The sequence below is a fragment of the Halichoeres trimaculatus genome, unplaced genomic scaffold (assembly GCF_033239565.1).
Source record: "Halichoeres trimaculatus isolate MK-OKI-2021-1 unplaced genomic scaffold, fHalTri1.1 fHalTri1_scaffold_11, whole genome shotgun sequence".
Classification (NCBI taxonomy): domain Eukaryota; kingdom Metazoa; phylum Chordata; class Actinopteri; order Labriformes; family Labridae; genus Halichoeres; species Halichoeres trimaculatus.
The window spans coordinates 30,593,913-30,617,966 of record NW_027437189.1 but is presented as its reverse complement, the minus strand read 5'-3'; the positions used below and the strand labels follow the sequence as shown (position 1 = coordinate 30,617,966).

The 24,054-nt window shown below is 40.2% G+C and overlaps 2 protein-coding genes across 2 annotated transcripts; both read right to left on the bottom strand.

Annotated features, from left to right (window-relative positions):
• Nucleotides 1–7,847: 7,847 nt before the first annotated feature.
• On the bottom strand, nt 7,848–17,635 carry dedd (death effector domain containing). Its single transcript, XM_074682189.1, has 5 exons — nt 17,285–17,635; nt 14,191–14,830; nt 11,558–11,662; nt 11,327–11,464; nt 7,848–9,924 (listed from the first exon to the last, which is right to left on the bottom strand). The coding sequence occupies exons 2-5, from the start codon at nt 14,753–14,755 to the stop codon at nt 9,518–9,520; spliced, it is 1,215 nt and encodes a 404-aa protein (XP_074538290.1). The 5' UTR covers nt 14,756–14,830; nt 17,285–17,635; the 3' UTR covers nt 7,848–9,517.
• A 2,849-nt stretch (nt 17,636–20,484) lies between these two features.
• LOC141798838 (phospholipase A and acyltransferase 2-like) lies at nt 20,485–23,963 on the bottom strand. Its single transcript, XM_074680702.1, has 4 exons — nt 23,942–23,963; nt 23,203–23,323; nt 21,179–21,477; nt 20,485–20,664 (listed from the first exon to the last, which is right to left on the bottom strand). Exons 1-4 carry the CDS (start codon nt 23,957–23,959, stop codon nt 20,485–20,487), a joined length of 618 nt encoding a protein of 205 aa, XP_074536803.1. The 5' UTR covers nt 23,960–23,963.
• Between the last annotated feature and the right edge of the window lie 91 nt (nt 23,964–24,054).

Here is a 24,054-nt window from a genome sequence, read left to right as displayed (position 1 = left end):
TGTTGTCAGCAAGACGGTTATCTCAGTCTGTGGGCTGATGGTTATCCACACTAAAGATACGTCAGAGACTAATGAACTGAACCATACTTAACATGCTGATCACAAGTTCAATGGCCCTCATTTATCAATCTCGCATGGGAATTGGCACAGATCTGGGTGTAAACATGATCCTACAGCAACATTCACATGTGATTTATGAAATGTGCGTACCAGGGCCAATCACAGTGTACGCTTGATCAGCTGTTGATAAATGTGGCAGCTGAAAAAGGATTTTAAAAGGTACGAACCAATGTTTTCTTTCTTGATCTTGCCTGACAGCTTTGATGGACATGATGTAAATGCTTTTGTGATCCACTGGATGAACACAGAGGACATGGAGATGCAGCTGATTGAGCTGAAGAGCTCGACGATGTGGGTGACGAGTTTTGCTGAGCTTAGTGTCCACAATAACAAGCTAATAAAAAGGTCTTTTATCATATTTCCTCATAAGTTGAACCTGAGACAGTCTGACTTCATTATCAATTTAAATAATGTTGGTAAGTCAGTGCAGTCACAGACCTGTTTGGGGTGAGAGTTGCAGAATTTGAAGGAGTGCAGACAGCAGGAAAATATGTGGAGGTGAGATATGGAGGGGCCAGGTTACAGAGGGCTTTGTAAGTTAGGAGGAGGACTTTGAAGAGGAGCAGGAGTTAGAGAGGAGACAAGCAGCGAAATTTGAGTGTAGTGAAGTTTACTGAGGACTGTGGCGTTTCAGCTGCAGAGAAGAAGAGTCAGAGAGGAGAAGAAAGTTGGTTCTGGTGATATGAATGTGCTTTTAATAATGGAAGGAGCTCAGCTACATGCTCCAACATGCTGAAGTGTCTCATCTCATGTTACTCTGAAGGATCAATGTCCTGTTCATCTGACTGTTTTAAATGAACTTTGACCTCTCCAAAGGTCAGCCCTCTGAAGCCCTGTTATGTCTGACCTGTTGACCTGCTGTCTGAGGTCATGGCCGTCAGAAGCAGCAGCAGAGGAACACCAGCGTGGTTTCTAGCTGCTTCAAAGCCTCAGAGCCGTCCAGTTTGAATGGCTGTTTCTTTTGAATTCATTTGACTTCATCAGAAGGTCTTTGAACGTAGTCACTTCAAGGGTCTCTTTAAAAATAAGGAATGGTATATTATCACTTTTAATCTGTGATGGAGGAAGCACAGTCAGACCTTCTGTAAATACTCTTTATAAATAAAGATTCTGTCTTAGTCCATTTCATTGTATTATTCCACTGTGTCTGCTGCCCTCTGCTGGCCCCAAGGTGGAAATGGCATTTTCAGTGTGAAGGAATCATTTTTAGAACTGTGTGATTTTTTTTTTATTATAATGAAAAATTTAGACTCACTTTAGTTATAAAAACAATATTTTGATGTTTTTAACTAGGGCTGCAATGATAAATCAATAAAAATTGATTAGTAAAAGAGTCAACAACATTTTTCCATTATCGGTGCACTGTGCTGCGTCTTTACTGTATTAGTTTGTCTTCAGTTTATTTGTCTTCTTCCTTTTTCTCAGATTATTTAGCGGTTGGTAACTAGCTGAAGGTGCAGTACCGCTACCTACTTGACTGGAGTGTAGATCCCCTGGGCTGCGGGGCTGCATGCGTAACATGTAAACAGATCAGCATGGCGTAGGAGAAGTCGAGTCGGCAGGTGAGGAAAACAAGTAAACACGCAGAGCCGGAGAAGCCGTTCATACTAAAAGTTCCAGAGTTTGTGAGTATTTCTCGCTGAGTAAAAGCACACAGCATGTTAAATGACAAAAAGGACCTCACATGACAAGGCAGTACAACTGCACTGATCCAGCACTTAAAACGCAAACATGATGGGCTCATTGATGACGAGCTGGGTAGCTCAACAGTGAGGTGAGGAGCTACAAAATCCCCCACACACTCCTTTTATATATTGTTTCCTCTTTTTTCCCTTTTATATGTTGTTTTATGTCCTTTTATATGTGGTGGTATGTCTTTTAGGACTTGTTTAGTCTTTTTATTAAATCGTCACCCCGTTTGAAAACCACAAGGAGCTCATTTAACTATCGATAGCATTAGCATTAGCTGCTACAGATAGTGGTAGGGCAGAGGGGGTGTACTGTTTGACCTGCAGGGGAAAAGATTGAGGACACATTTTTATCTATTTGCCTTTTTGGCCCACTAAGTTCTTAATCTATTAACATAAAGTATTTTCTGTTATTTAGCCCAAACTGTCGATTCTTTAAAGGGGACATATCATGCTGATCCCTGATTTAATACTTACATATAATATAATAAATTTGAAAACAAGACCATACACACCCTGAATTTGTGCTTGTCTGGAGATCCTACATGTAACCATGGCTGCATTGTTTACATGTGAAATTAGCTGTTAGCAGCCTGTAGCATGTCAATGCTAGCTAGTGTAAGGCTTGATGATTTCCCTCAAGGTGAGGAGGAGGAGGTGAGGACGACATGCTGGTTCTTGGGTGTGAGCTGGGAGGTGACGACGTGGACCTGTCCTTCCATCCATTGTTGTTGGGAACGTGGGATCTATCTCCAGTGGGATGGATGAGCTAGCCGTGCTAGCCCAGCGGCATCGTGCTGTTCACGGACGTGGCTGACGGAGCTGACATCGGACGCCGGTGCCTAATTGGAGGAGCTTCACCTGCTGTGAGCAGACAGGATCCAGGAGACAGAGACTGAACAGGCTGCTGGGGAGGCTCAGTCCTGGACCCTGTGGAGGTGGAGACTGGCTGGGCTGGAGAGTGGTGGACAGGCTGTCGTCATCTATTTTCTTATGGAGCTTTTTGCACTTTTTATACACTTTCTTACTTTTGTTTTCTTGATTGCTGCTGTGACTCCTGAATTTCCCCTTGGGGATAAATAAAGTATTTTCTATTCTATTCTATTGTACTCTATTCTATTGTATTCTATTCTATTGTATTCTATTCTAAATGTATACACTATACATGTTACAGTACCGGTTTGACTTACCACACTGAAGCGTCCTGAGATGATCTGTGTCCAGGTGGATTTTCTTCCTCCTGAGCTGCAGAATTGTCCGGGTCTGACTCGGGGTCCAATACAAAAGGACGTATCCTACACTCTGCCATTTTATTAGTGCTATCAATGCCTTACAGTGAAGTTTTGGCAAACAGCAAACTCGCTCGGTCTGCCCCATCCAATGTGGCGATTTTGTAAATACTGCCATGCTGCAAAATCCGCCCCCTGGCTCTACCCCCTCTCTGATAGAACTGACCAATCAAAGGGCTGTGACGTTGCGAGGTTACTGGAGGTCATTCACGAAACGGAGCGTTTCAACGAGGTCTTCAGAAATGCCTAAAATGAGGATATAGAGAACGCTATCGTGGGGCAATGAAGGAACTAAATGACTTGCACTGAGGGTAGAAATGCTTTACAGGCATCCTAGTCTGGCATAGTGAAAAGGAGAAACAAGCATGATATGTCCCCTTTAAGTGACAATACATTTATATCACGTTTTACTACTAATACTTTAAAAATGCATCTGGTAAGTTTCATTATGTCTTTAAGCAAACACGTTTGGTTTTGTAAATTTTACTATTATGCAGTCTAACCCTTTTTTTTAAGATTCAATTAGTCATAAACATAATCGTCAGAGTAATCAATTACTAAGATAATCGATAGTTGCAGCCCTATTTTTAACACAAAAACAGTACTTTGACATCAGTTTAGTTATTAAAAGTAGGGAAGTGGACATTACCATTCTTCTCTGTTCTCTGTCTCATTTATAAATATGGACTAAAATTGATAAATAAAAATAGATAAAAACTAAAATTAAAAGATGCACGAAACAAAATCAAGTAAAAATATATATATATTAAAAGGCCCAAATTTTAATGTTGGCTACAGGTATGCCACACAAAATACTCAGTTTCTGCAAGCCTGACACTGGCAATATGTTCTTACAGTATACCCTGTATAACTCACAGTGAGTTTTTGTAACGCTATGTGAAGTACAGACCGGCCAAAGATGCATCAGTCTGGATAAGCGCTTCTATTCACATCCCCTCCCCTAACATGTAACAGGAGGCTGCTGTTCGTTAGGACAAAGCCTTGTTTTTAACCTCTTATGATGAATGAATATGGAACTTTCCAGAAAAAAAGGACTTGAACACAAGGCAGCCAAATAATATCTTCGAATGACCACAACAATGAGATGTGAGAAACATTTCTACGAGGTGTATTCATTTTTTTAAATCTGACCACAGCCCATGGAATGGGAATGGAATGGCTGGGGACATACAGTAGAGATGTTGACCTATACTGCAGCCAGCCACCAGGAGGAGCAGTTTTTGAGGTGATCTCACTTTGAGCTGAGCAATATTGACTTCTATTTTTAAAGTTTATGGTCAGACATAAGAATCAATTCTTTGAGATAGTAGTGAAAAGACAAGCATCAGGGAAAAAAAAAAAAAAAACTTTTTTGAATGTGAATCTTTTCTGAAACAAGTTGTTGTATGGTATCATGAGAATTTTGTACCATGAGCACCATCATATTTCATATTGTGAGTTAGCTTTTTCGTTACATCCCTAATCTGTAACATACTCTCAGCAAGCCATGTCAACAGAGCGCATTTCAAACTTTTATAAACATTAAAAACACCAAAAACTTTTAACATTACTTTTAACATGAGAGGAATATCTCCTTGACTGTCATACAGTCTTTTTTAATGTTAGCATTTACAACATGAATTTACCATATACCAATGTAATAACGTTTTATGTAAAAATGAAAAACAAAAAATCCCCCATCAAACAAACAAAAAAAAAAAAAACAATGCTTACCTGGTGTGACAACCTAAAAGGTCTGGTCTGGTCATTGTGCTGCATGTGTAACTGCAAGGCTCATATCTGTTCAATACAAACAGGAGATCACGGTCAGTAACGTGAGAAGATGGCACGAGTGACGCAGGACACATGGTAAGCTAGTTAGCATTAGCTCGTCATGTTAGCGGAGAGCAACTCATGTATAAAGCTACCGTTTCTACGCCTAAACGTCTGGAACTTTCCCTTTGAGTTTCATTCATGTTCATAGTTAGAGACCACCCCATTGACAGTTTAATAGACACTAATAAATCATTTAGCATCTGAACATTAAAGTGCGCATTACACATCTACCTGCTGCTTCTTGAAAAGCAAAAAAGGTCCAAGGTTATGTTCTGCTTGATTTATTTCATGCTTTTGCCACCAGAAGGCGCCAAAGTGCAGCTCTTTAAAGCAGAGCAGAGAGGAGGAGTGGGATAAAAAAAAACTACGGCTCTGGAGGATGGGACACAGAGCCAGGTGAGCACAGACCCGATGACCTCCCTCAGGGAGTGCAGCAGTGGGTACTGCCTGCGTGGCTGGATGACAGGAGATCTCCCTCAGCAGGAAGGGCAGGTCCTCCAGGCTGCCCACCGCCATGCTGCCTAACACGCAGGATCTGAAATTCTTATTTTTTGTAGTTTTAATCATTTTTAATGTTTTTATTGTTCTTATTTATTTTTCTGAGGTCTTCCTTTATTTGGTGGTGTTTTTTAGCCGTGTGTGTGTGTGTGTGTGTGTGTGTGTGTGTGTGTGTGTGTGTGTGTGTGTGTGTGTGTGTGTGTGTGTGTGTGTGCGTGTGTGTGTGTGTGTGTGTGTGTGTGTGTGTGTGTATGCCAAAATTTCTTTAGTTCTCACATTTCCCTTTTAAATTTTCTTTTCTCTTTCATTTCTTCTCATTTATCTCTTTCATTGTTTTTTTTTTCATTTTGTACAGCACTTCATAACATTGTTTTTTAAAAGTACTATATAAATAAAGCTTAATATTGTCATTTGTTGTCATTTTTATTATTATTAAAAATATTATTATTATGTTGTTGAATTCACACAGCAGGGGGTTGATGGTCTCTGGCCATTTTGAGGTTGTACTTAAGTCGAAGTTTGGCTAATTTAAGGGACGGATGGGTTGTTTAGTCAAACTGCCTAAAATGGCTTAAACGTAAAGCACAAGAAGCTGTTTCTTAAAAGATGTTCTCTACATTTCCTTACCCTGACAATGATTTACACCGATGTTTCTCAATTCCAGTCCTGGGGCCCCCCCTGCCCTGCATGTTTTATATGTTACCCAAATCTAACACACCTGACTCAAATGATCAGCTCGTCATCAAGCCCTGCTAGAACCTGATAACGAGCCATTCATTTGAATCAGGTGTGCTGGAGTAGGGTAACATCTAAAACATGCAGGGCAGGGGGGCCCAGGACCGGAATTGAAAAACACTGATTTAAACAAACAGCTTTTGTGTCATATGACATAAAAAAAAAAAAAAAAGAAAAAAAATTCTGGACTGGGAGTTCAACAAAACCCATCTATTTCATTTATTTACAGTTCCACTCGTCTGTTTCCTGAAAGAAATGCAAAATTTGAAGTATTAAAAACCTGACATCCAGTCAAGTATTTACAAAATGTTTGCACTGTGAGTCTCTAGAACATTTCTGGAGATCAGAAGAGGTCACATGCAACTTTGTGTAACAGATAGCCGCATTTAACAACGGACATGACATACAATCAACAGAACACAGACCCACCTACATAAGAGATACTAACTCGCATCCTTTACATGAAGTTTGACTTGGGGGGTGGGGAGTATTCAGAGGAGGGCATCTTGGTAGAATTCACAGTAACTGGATCTGTGGATCTGATTTGTGTGTTCAGACACTAGCTGGAGGGCAGCAGACAGAGGGAAAAACTGTGTTAGCAGGAAGGATACATGTGGGTAAAAACATACACTCAACTTTTATTGGGGTACACAGATAACTTTATGTCAACCATTTGGCTATGTGCACTGAGAAACAGAAAAATGAAGGAAAGATGTCAAAGATTAGATCGAGAGTTGCATTTAAATGACAGTTCTTAAAAAATGACATTCAGCTTCTTCTCTACTTCTTTTACAGAGTCTAAATAATCTCATCACAAAACAGCATTATGCTAATACTTTGATATATTATCATGGATATTAAACATTTCCAAACAGAGGTTCTCTGAGTTTGCATTGAGTCAAAACCACTTCTTGTATTTCAGCTTCAACATTAAGGGATGAGTTTGTTTTCTTTCTTTAAAGTCACAGTTTAGACTTTAAAACGTGACTGTGGCGCCCCCCTCTGACATAATGTGTCCACTGTCGTCCAGTTTCCCCAAAGAGACTTGTTTATATGAGACGACTGCAGAACAAAGAAGTTAGATCACAGCGTTAAGTGCCTGAGCCTGACGCAGGCAGGGAGGAGAGCGCGATGAGGCTGAGAAAGTCAAAATGAGCCAGAGGAGAAAAACATAAATAAAAAGAAAGTGAACATTGCCTTTCAGTTATGCAAACCTTTTCAAACCTCTTTTTGCTTTTTTGTTGGTTAATTTGGTTTAACCCAAACCAAACTATCTGCCCTTTAAATTACAGAAAACAAACGTCACAGTGTCTAAAGATACTCGCACAGCCCAGTTCATTTTTCCAGCTGCTCGAGTGTCCACTTGATGACCTGTTAGCTGGATCAGGTTTTGTTTCAGGATTTCTTCAAATTGGCTCATTGAGCAAAAATTAACTGATGACTCAGATTTGTACAACTGACACAGTGTTGTGGGATTTCTTGCTCAAACTGAAAGAATAAAAATGGGTGGATGTGTATTTCAGGTCACTTTGCTTTGGTATTGACATCTTAAGAGTGAAGTGGATCCTTCAGGATGGATGGATGTTTGTGTCTGAGAGTGGAAAACATTTTGCACTGAAGACTTTTAGACTGATAGCACAAGTCGCTGTGTTAAAGTATTGTTTAGAGCAAAAATTTGGAAGTTAGATATCATGCAATAGACCATCTTCTATAGGATTATCCATTCTTTAAAACACCTATAGATAAGGATATCTATAGATATAGATACCTATATCAATAAGGGCCGGCATAAAGGGACACAACAAAACCTCCAGGTGACTTATAGGTGATACTTTTGATGTTCATGTGAAACATTTCTGAAGCCTTACACTTTGATGCAAATGAACTAAAAAAAGTGACATCATTCGAAATTAGTAACCTGACTGGATTGTTAGAAGCAATGATCCATAAAACTTTATCACAGTTTAACATTTACTTCAACTCAGCTGAGTTTTTACACTGCCTTTCCTTCTCTTCAGTATCTGGGAAATCTGGAGTGGTATGGCAGATTTGCTGCATTAACTTACAATAACAAAGTCAGAAGTATCTGCATGATCTCAAAAATACCCATCCTAAAATGTCTTGGAGATTCTATGCGGCTTATTCAGAGGGACGTCCAAAAAGTCAGAGGGGATCCCAAACCAAAGCTAACATTTGCATCACAGTGCTTGTTGTTCGAGATCAGTCGACTCTTTGAGACCTCTGAGACACACAATGCTCCTTTAAAACTTAAATTAACTGAGACTGATTTCACCAATTATGGTGCTGCCGGTGACAGAATTATTTAGGGGGGAGGCGAGACATTTCAAGAGGAGACTGAAGAACTGAACGTGTGACTTCACAAACCCTGTGAACTACTTTTATTAATTTTCTGGAGCCTTATTTACTGAACAACAGAAATGACGACACACACATGAGCTGTGATTTCCAACCTGCTCTTGATTTGTTATCTCATTTTAACGTGATCTGAACTCTTTAAAGGGGACTGAGATCCACACAGAGCTTTAAAAACACCAGAAACAATCTGAAATATTCAGAGGTTAGGTGAAGTTTGTAACTTTGGGATACGGGGGCAGTGACTGTGTGAGTGACTTTTTAAATGAAGCTGGAATCACATCATCTGCTAAAGAGACGTTTGGTAAAACAATGAACGTGTTAAAACAAAGTGAACATCAAATGATTTCAAAGTGAAAGTTTGAGCCGATAAAAATGCTCTGACAGGGTTCAACTCTACAGACGAGGAAGCTCTGCAAAGGGGGATAATAATATGCTGAAAGACAGAAAAACAGATTTAAATCGAGGACAGTCTTTTTCTTCCATAACATACAGAACACTCTCTCATTGGATCAATCCAATCAATCTCAAGTACCTGGAAAAAGATGAACCAGTTTGGCAATAAAGTACAACTCCCACTGGGAGTAACTGAGCGTTAAGCGCCTTTCCTGCCATGAAAATGACTTTGAACAGGGTGAAGAGTATCATAACGTGTTTCAATGAGCGTACATACATGGAACAAGAAATTAAAGTCAGTACAAGCATGAATCAGGATTCTCCTCTGTAAGAAATGAACAGTTAACATTCAGAAATAATGTCAACCTGTTGATGCATCGCCTGTTTCTCTCCGCTAACACAGTTCCATCGACGCGCATGCTTCTCTTCGGGAGAGTTCCTATGACTGCACTTCTCTGGAGTCAACACGGTGGCTTTAAGTTCTTTTAGTTCCTTTCAGGCACACTGTTCAGGCACCTCAAACGACACGCCCATGTCCCGCTCTGTCAGGAGGCACAGCAGCTGTTCACTCACAGCTGGAGTCTAAGATCCAGAGTCTTTGCTCCCTCCTGGTGGGCACCCTCCACTCGTGACCAAATTACGGAGCAGTTTGCGTCGCCCGGCCTGGTAGTCCTCCTCGTCCACGTTAACCAAGAGTTTAATAGCTTCGTGGCCCACGGCCTGTTTTAAGGAATCTGTGATGAAGACTCCTTTGAGAGCCTCTAACAAAGATCCGTTAATGTAGTCCCTCCAGAAGGCATCCAGGTAGGTGAGCTCAGAGAACTTGATGTCACAGATGATGGAGCCCAAGTCTCGGGATTTGAGGATAGTGTTTGCCTGGTTGAAGCGCTCGAACTGCCGCTCCACCGCCTCCTGTTTGTTGGAGAAGACGTTCCCCTGAAGTGCAGACTCGTGCTGGCAGTATTCAGCACGAACCCGGAGGCGGATATCTGAAAAGTGAAAAACATTAACTGAACACATGTATGAAAGTTTGCCTGACACTTTTTCTTGAGATAATCTTGGTTCACTGAAAAAATTGGTGCAATTTAGTCCAGATTTCGTTTTTTAAAGTATTCTAATTCCCATATGAAGTCAGAGGGAAGAAGATCAGAACAAAACACACCCTAATGCACCAAGGAAGCCATCAGGATTTTTGGGACAAGCATTTGGCTTTAGATAATTCCTATATTAAAATAAACTGATACCTAAAAAAGTGCAGCAAAGAATCTGCCTTAAAGATTCTTTTGAATTTACACAGACTTCATACCTGACTCTTTAACTGCTCGCCAGAATTTAAACCCAAGTATTGCATGAAAACTATTTGACCTTAAAGTGATACTCCGGGATGGAACAAGTTGGGTCCTATCACAAGGTTTAGGGCAGAAATTACCCCTACAGCAGTGTTTTTGTGCAGCAGAAGCCCAGAGCGCACACACCAAACACCCCCCCCCTGCTCCTCTGCACTCAGACGGGGCCATATTTTACTTGACCAAAAACACAAATAAACTGACTCCCACCGAAAACCTCTGATCTCGATCTGCATTCACGCTTTATTTAGAGAATTTTCAGCACGTTACTTTCACACAAAAACACCGCTAAATAAGGCTCTAGTTTTCATTGGGTCGTAAAACGGCGCTACTTCCGCTGCAGAGCCACAGCTGGCTACAAGGCGCTTGCCGCTTAGTGTATCAGTCCACGCACGCGGTGTGCCAGTTATAAAGAAAAGCAGGTAGTCTGCCAGGACGAAGAGTCACGATGATAACTAGAGCATTATTTAGCAGTGTTTTTGAGTGAAAGTAACGTGCTGAAAATTCTCTAAATAAAGCGTGAATGCAGACCGATATCAGATTTTTTTGGTGGGAGTCCGTTTATTTGTGTTTTTGGTCAAGTAAAATATGGCCCCGTCTGAGTGCAGAGGAAACCAGCAGAGGAGCAGGGAGGGGGTGTTTGGTGCGAGCGCTCTGAGCTTCTGCTGCACAAAAACACTGCTGTAGGGGTAATTTCTGCCCTAAACCTTGTGATAGGACCCAACTTGTTCCATCCCGGAGTATCACTTTAAGTCTTTACGTTTTACTGGAAACCCTGAAAGTTCACCATCACTCCTGAAAGCTTCTCCGTTGTCAGACAAAACCCAATGGGACCCTGAGACTGTGTGAGAAACGCTGATAATGTTTTCATGTCTGAGGAGAGACTGTTTAAAAAACAAGTCCACCAACTTGCACAAAATAACTGCAAGAAGTCTCCTGCAGTCTGTAAAAACAGGGGTCGAACAATCACTGAACAATCTGAAACAACCATCTCAGGTATGTTCAGGAGGTCCTCTCCTCCTCCCTATGCTGTGTTTGTTTTTACCACATGTTTGCTTCTCTCTGCAGTCAGCTGAGGAATGACTTCTCTTCCGTTTGCGGTTCTGTGCAGGAGGAGTTGGCTTTGTTCTGGGGGGGCCGACGTGAGGTCCAGAGGGGGAGCAGCATATGACCGGCTGAGGACCTGCAAAGAGACATGTGTCTTGATGGTTATCATGTTCGTCTGACACTGTGCACAGTGACTTATAATGAGACTGACAGCACAGTCACCACCCACCTGATCTTCTGTGAGGAACAGCGTCCTTACTCTGCACTGCTCCTCGGGGTGAAATGTAGCGCACTGATGTCTCTTCTAGGTATTTGTCAACAGGGTCTGGGCACACTAGGAGAACAGTGGATTTCTGGGGTTAATTTTTGGAAGATACACAAATCATATCAGCAACAACATCACAGAGACTGCAGAGATAACAAATCTGCAAATCCAGGATTGAACAGCATCCCTGAGGGTTTGCACATGCTAGCATGTTTATGTTAATGAACTGTATATTATTTTCTTCACTCACATACACTCTTTAATCCTGAGCCTTTGCAGACTTTTTTATTTAGTTCTATAATAACTGAGACTACTCACCAAAGATACTGCCCGAACCTTCATGTTTGTGTTCAAAGGCAAAACATGCGAACAAAAGCCTTTATTTATTCATTTATTCTGTAAGTCTGCAACAAGAAAACTCAACTTCTCTTTTATATCAACTCCACCACACAGTGTCTCTGTGTATGTTTCACACTGCATTGTGGAGTTGCAGATGATAAACACAGCTGGAGCCTCACACACACAACCTGCTCCACCCTGCCTCACTGTCCTGCCGTCTCACTCCTCTAATGCTTCTGTTACTCTGACGCTGGCACAGAGGTGGGACAACTTAGTCCCAACATCACGACTCTGTGACGTTCACACCGAAGGAGATGCATCAAAAGGAAGGAGGGAGACAGGAGCAGGAAGTGGGCTGTTGTCCTAAGGTAAAAATAATCATTTGTGATTGTATTTGTCTTTGTATGAAGTGAGAAACGTTAAATAAAGTTTCGAAAGTTAAATGACCATGTTATTACTGTTTTCGACTGGCCAGGAAGCCAACAGGACCTGAACCCCAGAGAGAATCTATAGCCCCGTTTCAACCGAGAGGTTCAGTCCGGTTCATCTCAACACAGCACGCATTTTGTGGTGTTTCTGTTGACTAAAGTGGATTAGTGGATTAAAAAAGTTTCCACATTATCAACACGTACCATACCACTATTTGATACCCTTCTGTCAAACCTCGTTTCCACCAAGCAGTCCGGTTTAGATCAGTCAAGTTTGGTACAGGTTGGCTCGGTTAAGCCTGGTCCTGTTTGCATTTCCACTGCCAACCGTACCCCCTCGTGATAGGTGGCATGTAAGCTGGACACCGACAGCCGCATCAGTAACACAATAGTGTGACGCCACTGCAGCGCAGCACAGTGTACCCCGCTAATAAATCCAACGAAGAAGAAAAACACAACACAGTAAACAAAGAGCATAGATGGGAGATGTTCAGCATTTCGTCCTCTCTGTGATTGGCATGTAGCTCTTTGATACAAAGTGTAATCAAGCTTTGTTTCTGAGAAGACTGTGTGCCACCAGGAGAAATGCAGCCGCTGTTGCACAGTAAGTGACAATTCTTTCGACGAATCAACGGTCTGCGGTGTTGTTGATTGGATCGGTTTAGTCTGGCCCCCTAACGGAAGGGTGCCAAAATGTGGGACGGCGCCCCTCGGTTATTTGGGATCTGTGCCGGGATTAGTCAATGGAAATGCCATAAAATGCTTGCCGTGCCGAGACAAACCAAACTGAACAGCTTGGTGGAAATGGGGCCTGGAAGGTATCACCAAGAGGACGACTAGTAGGGATGGGTACCTCTCACATTTGAAATGATATGGTACCAATTCCCAGTACCTGACAATCGGTATCGATACTCATTGGTACCAATTTTTGGTACTTTTCTCCCTTTCTGTGGTAAAAAATATCAATTTGTTTAATAATAAATGTAAATTCTTTTCAATTCAACATATTCATTCTTCAATATATAACCTTGTAATGCTGTCCATGTCCAGCATGGAAAAATCACCTACTCTTCCACTCCCTCATAGTCATAAGGATGTGTTTAGGTACCTCAACATGGTGCCTTTTGATTTTATGTGAGTCGGTACCCAGTGCTTTTGACAGAATTCAATCAGTACATATAAAAGGACCTAATTCGGTACCCATTTTTTAACGCTGAGAGACACCAAACAAGCTGAAGGCTGCTATCAAAGCAACACCTCAACAGAGCCACAGGCTGATCTCTTCCATGCCACATCGCATTGATGCAGTAAGTCATGCAAAAGCCCCAACTAACACTTTTAAGAGGTCAACATTTCTCCATTAAAAATCCTTTTTTTAACTGGTCTGATGTAGTGTTCTAATTTTCTGATATCCTGAATTTTGAGTTTTCATTAACATGAGGTCATATTCACCATAATTAAAAAATTGATGCTGAGATATTTCAATCTGTGTGTACTGAATCTATGTATCAATTAACTTTCCCACTATAATCTTATGAATTGAAATGCACCTGTATGCTCTAAACCCATCTTCAGTTCCTGTCACCCTGTGCTATGATCTGGAACTCATGGTGGCATAAATAATATTTATTCTGGACCTTAAATTAGACAAGGGCCAGACAGCTCTGGTCTCGAGGGTTGTTGAGGTGTGCAGAGAAAACCTTTCATCTCGCTCTTTTTTCCAGCTCTACTTCTAAAAATGCATGATCTGCTTAGTAACATCAAGCTGTCAGTTCTTCGATGGCTGCGTAAAGCAAGGTGTGACTGCAGAAGCCACACGCTGATACTCACCAGCCTGCCGTTTCCTGAGGGTGACATAAGGCAAAAGGTCGTGGCGGGTGATGATCCGTAGAAGCTGGAGGACATGTCGGAAGTTGGTCTCATCGCAGCGACCCTGACGCTCTAGAGCCAGCAGGAAGTCTCTCCCACTCCTGATGCCACCCCGCTCGTACTCGTCAATCACGTCCACAAAGAGGAACGACAGTACCCTGACGTCCCGATGCGTTAGCTGTGCTCCAACGATGTCAAACATTCGGTGGAGTGAATACAGACCGTGAGAGTTATCCACTGCTTCCTCAGGCCACGGCTCGAAGCCGCCATCTCTCCTGGAAGAGCTGGAGTTAGAACAAGTAGCAGAAACATTCCTATTGGCCACGTCCCCGCTGGCTGCTGCCACACCAGAGCAGCCTGGTCTGCTGGTCAAAGCTCTGTGGTCCACAGGCCCAGGGGTGGCACCGCTCTGACTGGAGTCCAGCTGATTAGCCTGAAGGTGGGGCCGGGCCTGCTGAGCAGAGGAGTTCTGGGCTAGCTGAGGAGGAATGACAGCATTGGGGATCTGAGGCTGCTGTGATGTCATCTCAGGGCCCGATAGTGATGAGGGACGCTCTGATCCCTGCAACCACTTCAGTCTTTGTCTGCTTCTGAGGATGAGCTGAGTGCACAGAGAGAGGGGATGAAAGATGAATTCACGACGCTGTTATATTAAGCTCAACATCATTAAACTGTTGTTTTAAAGAGAGAGGCAGACAGGAAACAGAGTGTAAGGCCTGGTGTAATAGTCACTAGCTGTTGTTATTTCTTGGGTAATTCATAATTCCTTCAGTTTGGAAAATTTACAAAAAACGCTTCTATCATCACATACATGACGTTTAAATCATTCCATGATGTGACCTTTGTGCAGATAAACATTTAAATTTGTAGCATTGTTAGGCCTGTGCCATCACTCATATTGGCGTGTGTTTTCTCCTTAGCCCGCAGGACGCTCACTTCAGTTCTCTCCGTGTGTACACACGAGCAGCCCCGTCTTCACCCCAAAGATCGCATTTTTGACAGATGCTCACTCCGCTATAAATCCACTATAGAACCTATGCACCCTGATGTTAGGAAAGATAAACATAGTGAGCCATCTTCTCATTCAGCCTCTTTGGTGGGAAGAGAGGAGGAAAACAAACATGCATGCATGTGTCAGTTTATCGAGGCTGGCAAACTTATCAAGGACGTTTTTATTTATCGTTCGGTTAATTGATTTATTGATTATCGTGACAGGCCTAAGCATTTTTAACAAGGCATGAAAATACACAAGAATTCAGGAAATAATTATTTTTTCTTCCTGGTCAAACAGTTTGTTTATGCTTTTAGTTATGCTAAACATAAGAAAACAGGGAAGTCCCTGTTCCGAATCCCAACTATCAGCTGGGAGCTAATCCAGGTAATTTCTTGTAACTGGTTGATTTCATCTTAATCCTTTATATTGCTTTTGGTAACTGAGCCCTATTTGTGAGGATGTGCAAGCTCATGAATTACTCTGCACTGGCAAGAAAGACAAAACAGCCAGATGGGATATACAATAATATATATTTGTGAGGTGGTATCATTAGAGCTCTGTTCAATATCTCCAGTTTGGTAAAACCAGTCACCGCGTTTTCTATGGTAACACAAAAAAGGCTGCTACACTGAAGCCACAAACTCTCCACCTAAGTTGGAAAATAAGGCTTTAAAAAATAGATTTAAAAAAAAAACAGAGAGGGAATTAAATATTTGAGTTAATTGTCTTTTATGTGAATTTAAGATTTCTATTCAAGTATGTTTTCACTTTATAACGCAATTATTATCATCATCATTATTATTATACCTGGTAAAAATGTGATACACTTATGGGACTGAACACAAAAGTTATGGTAAGCTATTAGGCTACAGCACCCCAAGAAGAATTTTGATTTGACTTGTGAGCTTTACAAGCTGGTAAATAATAACTAAAATGGATTAAGCTGGGAAGGGGCAAAAAGCTTGTTCATCATTTATTAAAAAAAAAAAAAAACTGAATACAAAAATTTTGTTTTCATATCTACTCTTGGCAAATGGGGTCAGGATAGGTACTCTATGTCAGTAGCTCAATATCTAAAACTTTAGATTGGGATCTGGGATGAAAAGCTGATCAGTGCATCGCTAAAAGAAAGATAGACCCTTCAGTACCAGAATATGCGGGTCAAGACTTTACAATAAGGGAAACATGTGAAAGACCCTGCTAGCAGTGCATCCCTTACACATTCTTTCTTTTTACATCAAAAACTGCCTTATAGGCCATTTTCAATAATAGTGTGGGGTTTAAAAACTTACTACGAAGACTTTATTTTTGTGTCAGTCAGCTGCAGAAACCTAACAGTAAATGAAGGTAGAAATGACGCGTGAAATGTTATGAAGGAATTTAAAATACAACAAGGCTTGTTTTAAGTATAGAGACCCCAAAAATGATTAAAGCAGTGGAAATCTACTTAATATGGAGACATGTTGTATAAAATATGTCTTAACTTTGTACACGCCACGTCCACATGATGCTAAGTTTCAGTTTCAAACATGGAAAATAAACAGTCATCATAAATCAGGTTGACTAATTTAGCTAGAATGTCTACAGCATGTGAATATGGATCTTTATTCTTTGTAACAGTGCTGCCCCCACTGATATAACCCTTGGGGTGTAGTTTATCCGACTAGTCAAACAAACAAATCGACAAATACTCAGAAACGCATCCAGCTGTTTAGCAACACACATAACAAGCTAACCGTAGCTTAGCCCCAATTAGCTCGCATGCTAACGTTACAGATGCTGCTGTTGGATTTAAAACGGGTTAACAAGATAAACATTTAAGCTTCAAATGCGACATAACAGTACTGAATTGACATCCATTTTCTGCTATTATCATTTACACAGCTGCGGATCAGCAACATGACCGTAAATGTACGCGTGATTAAACACATATCCTTTATTAGCGTCTGTGCTGTAACATTAGCCTGCCGCTTGCTATTTACGTTAGCTTTAGCCTGATCGTATCCAAATAACAGTGCGTAAAGCAAACCGAAGTGGGTGATTATATCCCTGGTACATTACCTGCTGTCTTCTTTATTCTTGATAAATCCAGTACTATCACTGATTGTTAGCAGCTAACGCACAGTTAGCCTCTCAGTGTGTTAAAGCTCCGTAAAGCCTCTTTCAGGACAGGAAACTCAGATTAGTTTGTTTTAAATCAGTCGGCTGCTCGTTGACTATAAACCATGTGTGTTTACAGTCTCTTGGTGTGCGGTTAGACTTCTTTGATTCCGCGAATATGAGTTGGTAAGAGGGTTTTGGTCCTCAGACAGACATCATGGGAAAAACAAGCAGCCTTCGTTCTTCAGCTAAAATGAAAGAACATCCGGATCAGAGTGCAGCGGACTTCCGAGCTCAACTCGAGCTGCAGCCGGAAAGAAACACGTCTAAATCTATCAACAGAAGACATTATCTTACCTCTAAAAAGCTATTATGGCTTTTAAAAAGCCTCCCTTATAAGTTTACTGCTTTTTATCATCAACCTCAAAGTAGTGAGACATTTTCATTTAATCTCTACCATAAACCTTTGTTTTACAAATCTAAATATTATGAAGTTTTTCAATTTACATACATTTACAATGAACATATTATTTTAAGTATTTTTCAAGTAAAAATCCACGATTCAACATAAGATTATCAGCCATTCTAAATTTGAAGGGAGACATGAATCCCTTTGCCGGCCAGACACTTTTACTAACAAATACACCTTGTCGCTATCCTAAAAATAATAATAATAATAATAATAATAATAATAATAATAATAATAATAATAATAATAATAATTAAAATTTAAAATAATAAATAATTGAATAAAATCTTGAACAAGCAAAGTATGAAAAAAAGAAAACATGCTATCCAGTTTGCTTCCAAAAGGTGGTGGTGCTCAAGGGAAATGGAGTCTTTATCCTGTTAATTGCTAGAATACGGTACCAAAGGCAACCTTTGGACTAAAGGCTAATTAGCTTTAGCCTCCTCTGCCCTTTTTCTGTCCAACAGTTAGGCTCCTGTGTCTACCATCACTACAAAATTAGTAATGGTCTATTTTAGCAGGGAAAAACACAGATCTCTGCGTTTTATTTCGTTTCACTACTAAACTACGTCAGCTGGCGTTGTCATAGAGACCTAGATGTGCCGTAGATTTATCCGGTCCTGGACGACCCGAACTGGAAGCTATGAAGTAGCAATTTGAAATAACCTGTAACCAGCAATATTGGCGCTGTATTCTCATTTTAAAGTGTGGATTACAATCAGGTACATATCTAGAGGGAAGACTTTTTCAGGATCACTTTCAAACTCCTGGCAGCCACTTTAATTATTTGTTTTATTAGACTATGTTAAAAATCTGTAAGTAACAAGAACAAAATGTCTTTACCTCTTACCCTTTCTCACTACATTTTTTGAGGTTGCATTTCAAAAAGGAAAAATTATAGTTATCTATTGTAAACAGCCCTTTGTATGCCTTCTGATACTAAATTATTGCATTTTGATGTAAAATTCTTTATCCTTTTAATGATAACACTGTATACAAAAATTGTGCAAGTCATGTGATTGCAAGGCTTTCCATTTCTACTTCTCATGGCCTTTGATTTTCTGGATATCAATCCCTCCTCGGTTTGGGTTGTTGTAGAAAGGACATCCAGTGGTGCAAACGCAGAATCAATCATAAGTGTATTTCACGGCCTGCAGACTTCCAGCTCTGCACATAATGTTGTAGCCTGTATGCAGAAACAGCCTGGTAGATTAAACTGGCCTTTGATTTCTTATTAATTATTTTACCACAGAATTGTTTTCTGGGTAGTTGTTATAGTTTTATATGTCATTCCATTATCTAAGATGACATGACAAAACCATCTGAGAGAGGATAGCCTATGTTTCAGTGGTGCTTATTAAGTCCCAACAGGGCTTCCCCACAAGTTTAATTTTTTTGTAGCCTATGATAAAAAGCTGAAATAGTCACTCAACACTTGTTAGGATATCTTTTCAAAACAGTTTTCTGGTTATTTGTTAATGATGAACTCAAGGTGTGTGTAAAGTTGAAAAAAGGGTAACATAACAAAAGCACTTCAAGCTCTCAAATTATATTTTCATGGTGAGAGGATAAAAATAAAAGGAAGCAGAAGTAAAGAGTGGAAACACAATAGGAGTTTTAATAGAACAGTATTTGCAGTTGGATTTATGCACAAATATGAAGCATTTTCCCATAAATACAAGAATATAGAGAATCACTTGTATCTGATTGTGCTTTTCAATTTACCATGCAACACAAATATTCAGTCAAATCTTCACATATCAGGAATACAATGAAAATTAATGGTCTAGGTTGAGTTGGATTTCTTGTATACATTGATTAGCAACTGAGTAAAAGTATAAAGAGTGTTGTTGTTGTTTTTTTACAGAAACAATTAAAAATCTATCATCATGCCAAAGTTTTATATCAGGTTGATCATTCATGATCTCCATTTTCAAAGAGTGTTACAATATACACTCAACTGTCACTTTATTAGGTACACCCGTCCAACTGCTTGTTAACGCAAATTTCTTATCAGCCAATCACATGGCTGCAACTCAGTTTAATGCATTTAATCATGTAGACATGGTCAAGATATGCTGCAGTTCAAAGCGAGCATCAGAATGGGAAAGAAGGTGATTTAAGTGACTTTGGACATGGAATGGTCGTTGGTGCCAGCTAATGCACAGGCTCACCAAAATTGGAAATAGAAAATTGGAAAAATGTTGCCTGGTCTGATGAGTCTGGATTTCTGTACTAGCGGTACTAGCAAGGTGTACCTAATAAAGTGGCCGATGTATGTAAATTTCCCTGATATTCTATGCCCAACAAAAAAAACTTTCAGCAGTCAAAGATATAAAAGTATCTTTGTTTAAAAAATACATAATCAAAATCAACTTATTATTAACTTTGAAAGCAAATAAACTATTTATATGTAGGTTTTTGTCAAAATGTTAACATGATATAGGAAAAAACTTACTCTGTTGTCTTGGATTGAGTTTGCATATGTGTCGTCACAAACAGCTGATGGTGATCTGGTGACACTGGCCTCACAGACAGACGTCGCTTTGTGTGATGCTTTTGTTAAAAGGATGTAAATGTCTCTAAAATCAAATTCCCCCATTCCTTCTCCTCCTCTTTTCTTCTCCTTGCATCTGTTCATCATCTCTGGGAGGGGGTAATAGGACACAAGTGAAGGATGCAGAAAAGAAGCTTAAGGGTAATGAGGGTAATACGGTTCCTCAGAGTTCACGTCGTCCCCTTTTTCCTCGCAGTTGAAATTTTTCGTTGTTTCTTCAGAGTTGACGTTTTCATCTGTTTTTCCAGTGTCGACAATTTTCTGGAAGGTTTCAGTTGCCTCCTCACACTCCACGTTCTTGGCTTTTCCAGGAATCTGTTAAAGGAATAACAGAACAACAGTAAAAGAGTTCTCTGGAGTGTAGTGATAGGATTTTCTAGAGTAGAACATCCTGCATTTAACACCTGGACCAACATTTAATCCACCAATCACAGCCCTCTGACATCATCATTATCATACAGAAAAAATATTCTGTGATACATTGAAATTTAAGTCCTTAACAAAAATGGACTGTTGTGTAGGTGACTAACTTGGTTATTATATTTCAACCTGAATAGACATTTTAAGGAAAAGATCTGTACTGGGAACGTTATTTAACACAACCTACACCAGTAGCCTCTTTTTTTTTTTTTTTTTTTTTTTTTCTGGGTCCCAGCACTGTCGTGTGTTTCTCTAAAGTGATGTCAAAGTCCCATTGAATGTGATCCATCTATTTAGAGTCTGTCATCTCAGTTTATACTGAATCTGTAACCCACATTTTTTTTTTTCTGGAAGCATTATCTGACACATCTGTTACTAAATATTTTTTAATAAAGAGCTGATTATTTACCTGGTTGCACACAGATTTCCCGTAGCGTATAAAGGTGGCAAAGTGCTCACAGTTGAGGTTGAGGAGTTTATAAGTGAGCTGTTGATCAAGCAGGGCATCCCGCCGTTTCCTCATCTCTACAGGGTCTGATGCCCTGAAGGCGTGGCCGTTGTTGCTGATGTAGGCGTGAGCTCCTTGTGGTACGGTCACCTCACCAACAGGCATCCTGCGGATCTTTGTTGAGCCCAGAAGAAGGTCCCCACATACAGGGAACCAAGCCTGCAGGCTGGTCCGTACTCTGTTCATGAACTTCCCCTCCTCTAAAAAAAAAAAGATGATTTTTAGGGTGAGCATCAATTTGACAATCTATCTGGCCTTACTTATTTTTTTTCCTTTTTTTTTTCTTTTTTTTTTTTTTTTTTTTTTTTACCAGATTTATACTAAGCTGTTATACTTCCATAAAAAATGGCTTATGCCACGGTCTAACTTTACTGTAAAATAGTCGCCACGTCTACTCCTCCTCTTACTGAATTAATATTCAACTCAGAAAAAACGAAACAAGAATGACCATGTTGCAGGTTTCAGAACAGGCCTTTCACACAATTTTATTGCACCACACTAACTCTAGGACCCATCCTGGATCAGGTCTGCAGGGGGAGCTCCTAAAGCTTTGACTTTACCCTACTGTCATATCATTCATGTCTTTTTACTGTTTTTGGGATGAATGGCTTGAATTTTGCTTTCTGCACAGTAAACATCTTGGTTTGCATTCAACATGTCCTGCTGACCATGTCTGGCTGACCCCAATCTGCTTCAGAGGGGACAATGTCTTACAAAACTAGCATCATGCTGTATAGTATAAAAGAAGAACTCAAGGCTATTAAAACACAAGCACAATCTGCGACATCACCTGTTGGTTTCTGAGCATTTAAATCACAACCATCTTCACTTTCTGTCATCCACACACAGGCATAGACTTGTACCCGTGACAAACAGCTACCACGCACTCAACTCGGCTTTCAATTCTTGACAGATGTGTTGCCCCACCCTTCACAGACTCTTGTACAATCAGACTGTTTACTATTGGAATTTCAAATAATACACTTCACTTTCAAGAGTCCTAAGTCCACGTTTCCTTTTCAATAAAAAAACCAGCCCTGCTCTCTGGGTAGTTCTCCTTATCTTAATGACAATAATACACATTTTTAAGACTGTAAATACCTGTTTTCTATATTTTATGTTTAGAGACCATAAGAGCATCAACTATGACTGGTTTGTGAAGGTAACGACACAAAAAATTGTCAACCATAGACCCTAGAGAATGGCATACTAGAGGGATTTCTTTCTTTTTTTTTTTTTTTTAGTTTTCAATTTGGAGCTTTGTCCCTGTAATAAAGTATCACACCGGATCCCGACACTTATCTTCTGCAAAATATTGAATTTTTGTTCAGGGTTCATCAGTCACCCGGCCCAAAATCATTCTAATTTCATTGCTCTACTTACTGTTGATTGATAAAGTTTGTGCCAATGTATTCCTTTAAGCTACTAATGGATCCAAAATGTCAGTATACAGAGTATTTGGGAAGTATTTTGCACTCTTGCATCTCTGCGCATACATGCAGGGGGTAATATCAAGCAAGGGTTTACTGCCCCCACATTGATAAGGATCAAAAATAGGGAAAAAATGGAAACACACTTAAAAAAAAAAAACTGGACTAGCCATGCCCGAGGAATAAAACTATGACTAAATATCTCACTGAGCAGTTTCAAAATGCTTGGAACAAAGGAAATTTCAGTCTGTTTTTGTAAGTTGGTTGAATATTTGTGCTGACAGATGAGAACAAGAGTTCATCCAGGAGTGACTGTGCCTTTTTCAGAGGTTTAACCATTTGGTAGAGAGAATAACATTTTTTTTTGTAAATCAATTTCTCTGATGTTTTGAGTTAAAAAAAAAAAATCCTGCATTGAAATCTAATCTCCAGCCCTTCAACTTTCAGTTTGAGGACAATGATTTATGCATACATTGCTCACACTCCTGTTCTCACCTGCAACAGCAAAGTGGACGACATACCCGTCTCCATCATACACCCCCCAGTGAGAATATCCAATGGGGTAGGAAAACTCTATCAGGTCTCCAAATTTGGCCGTGGAGATAATTTCTTCAATCTGCGTTCAGGAGAAAGCGTGACAGTTAGATGAAAATAACAGAAGTCTCCACCCTGCACGCCTCCACTCCCAGTCCAAGAGCAGGTTTACCTGCATTTCAATCTGCTGGCTCACCTTCACTGTAGTGTTTCATACAGCTTATCTTTAGTATGAGGAAAACCAATGTTGTTGTTGTTGTTGTTTGAAAGACATGAAGAAGCAGTTTTAGTGACATCTGAGTGTTGCTCTTTTAAAGCTGAATTCTGTGATGGTAGGATCCAATGGATGAAAGTATCTGCTCATTAAATGTATTAATACACAATAAAGTAGCATGTGTGTCAGAAAAACCTTATAGACTCACCAGGATGATTTTATATTCCTAAAGTTCCCTAACTCCAAGTTCCTGAACAATTCCAACCCTCTCAGCTACACTGATCACTTTAACATGAATTTCTTGCAGAAGAATGAACTCTGTCAGACAGAAAGCACCTGCTGCACCAGTCAGACTGTTACATAATAATCTGCTCTGATCAGAGGATGAATAAGATTAATGCTTTGATTGTTAAAACTCTGAGTGAGAGTATTTCAGAGTAAAATAAATCACAGCAGCTCTGTGTGTCAGTGTGTGTCAGCTCTTACCTGCTCATGATACTCCATGGCTGACTCGTGTGTGTTGCCCTGAGCTCGGTGGCGTCTGCTTTGAATCAGATCCTCTCACTGGGTGTGTTGTCTGAGAATCTGGTTTGGACTGT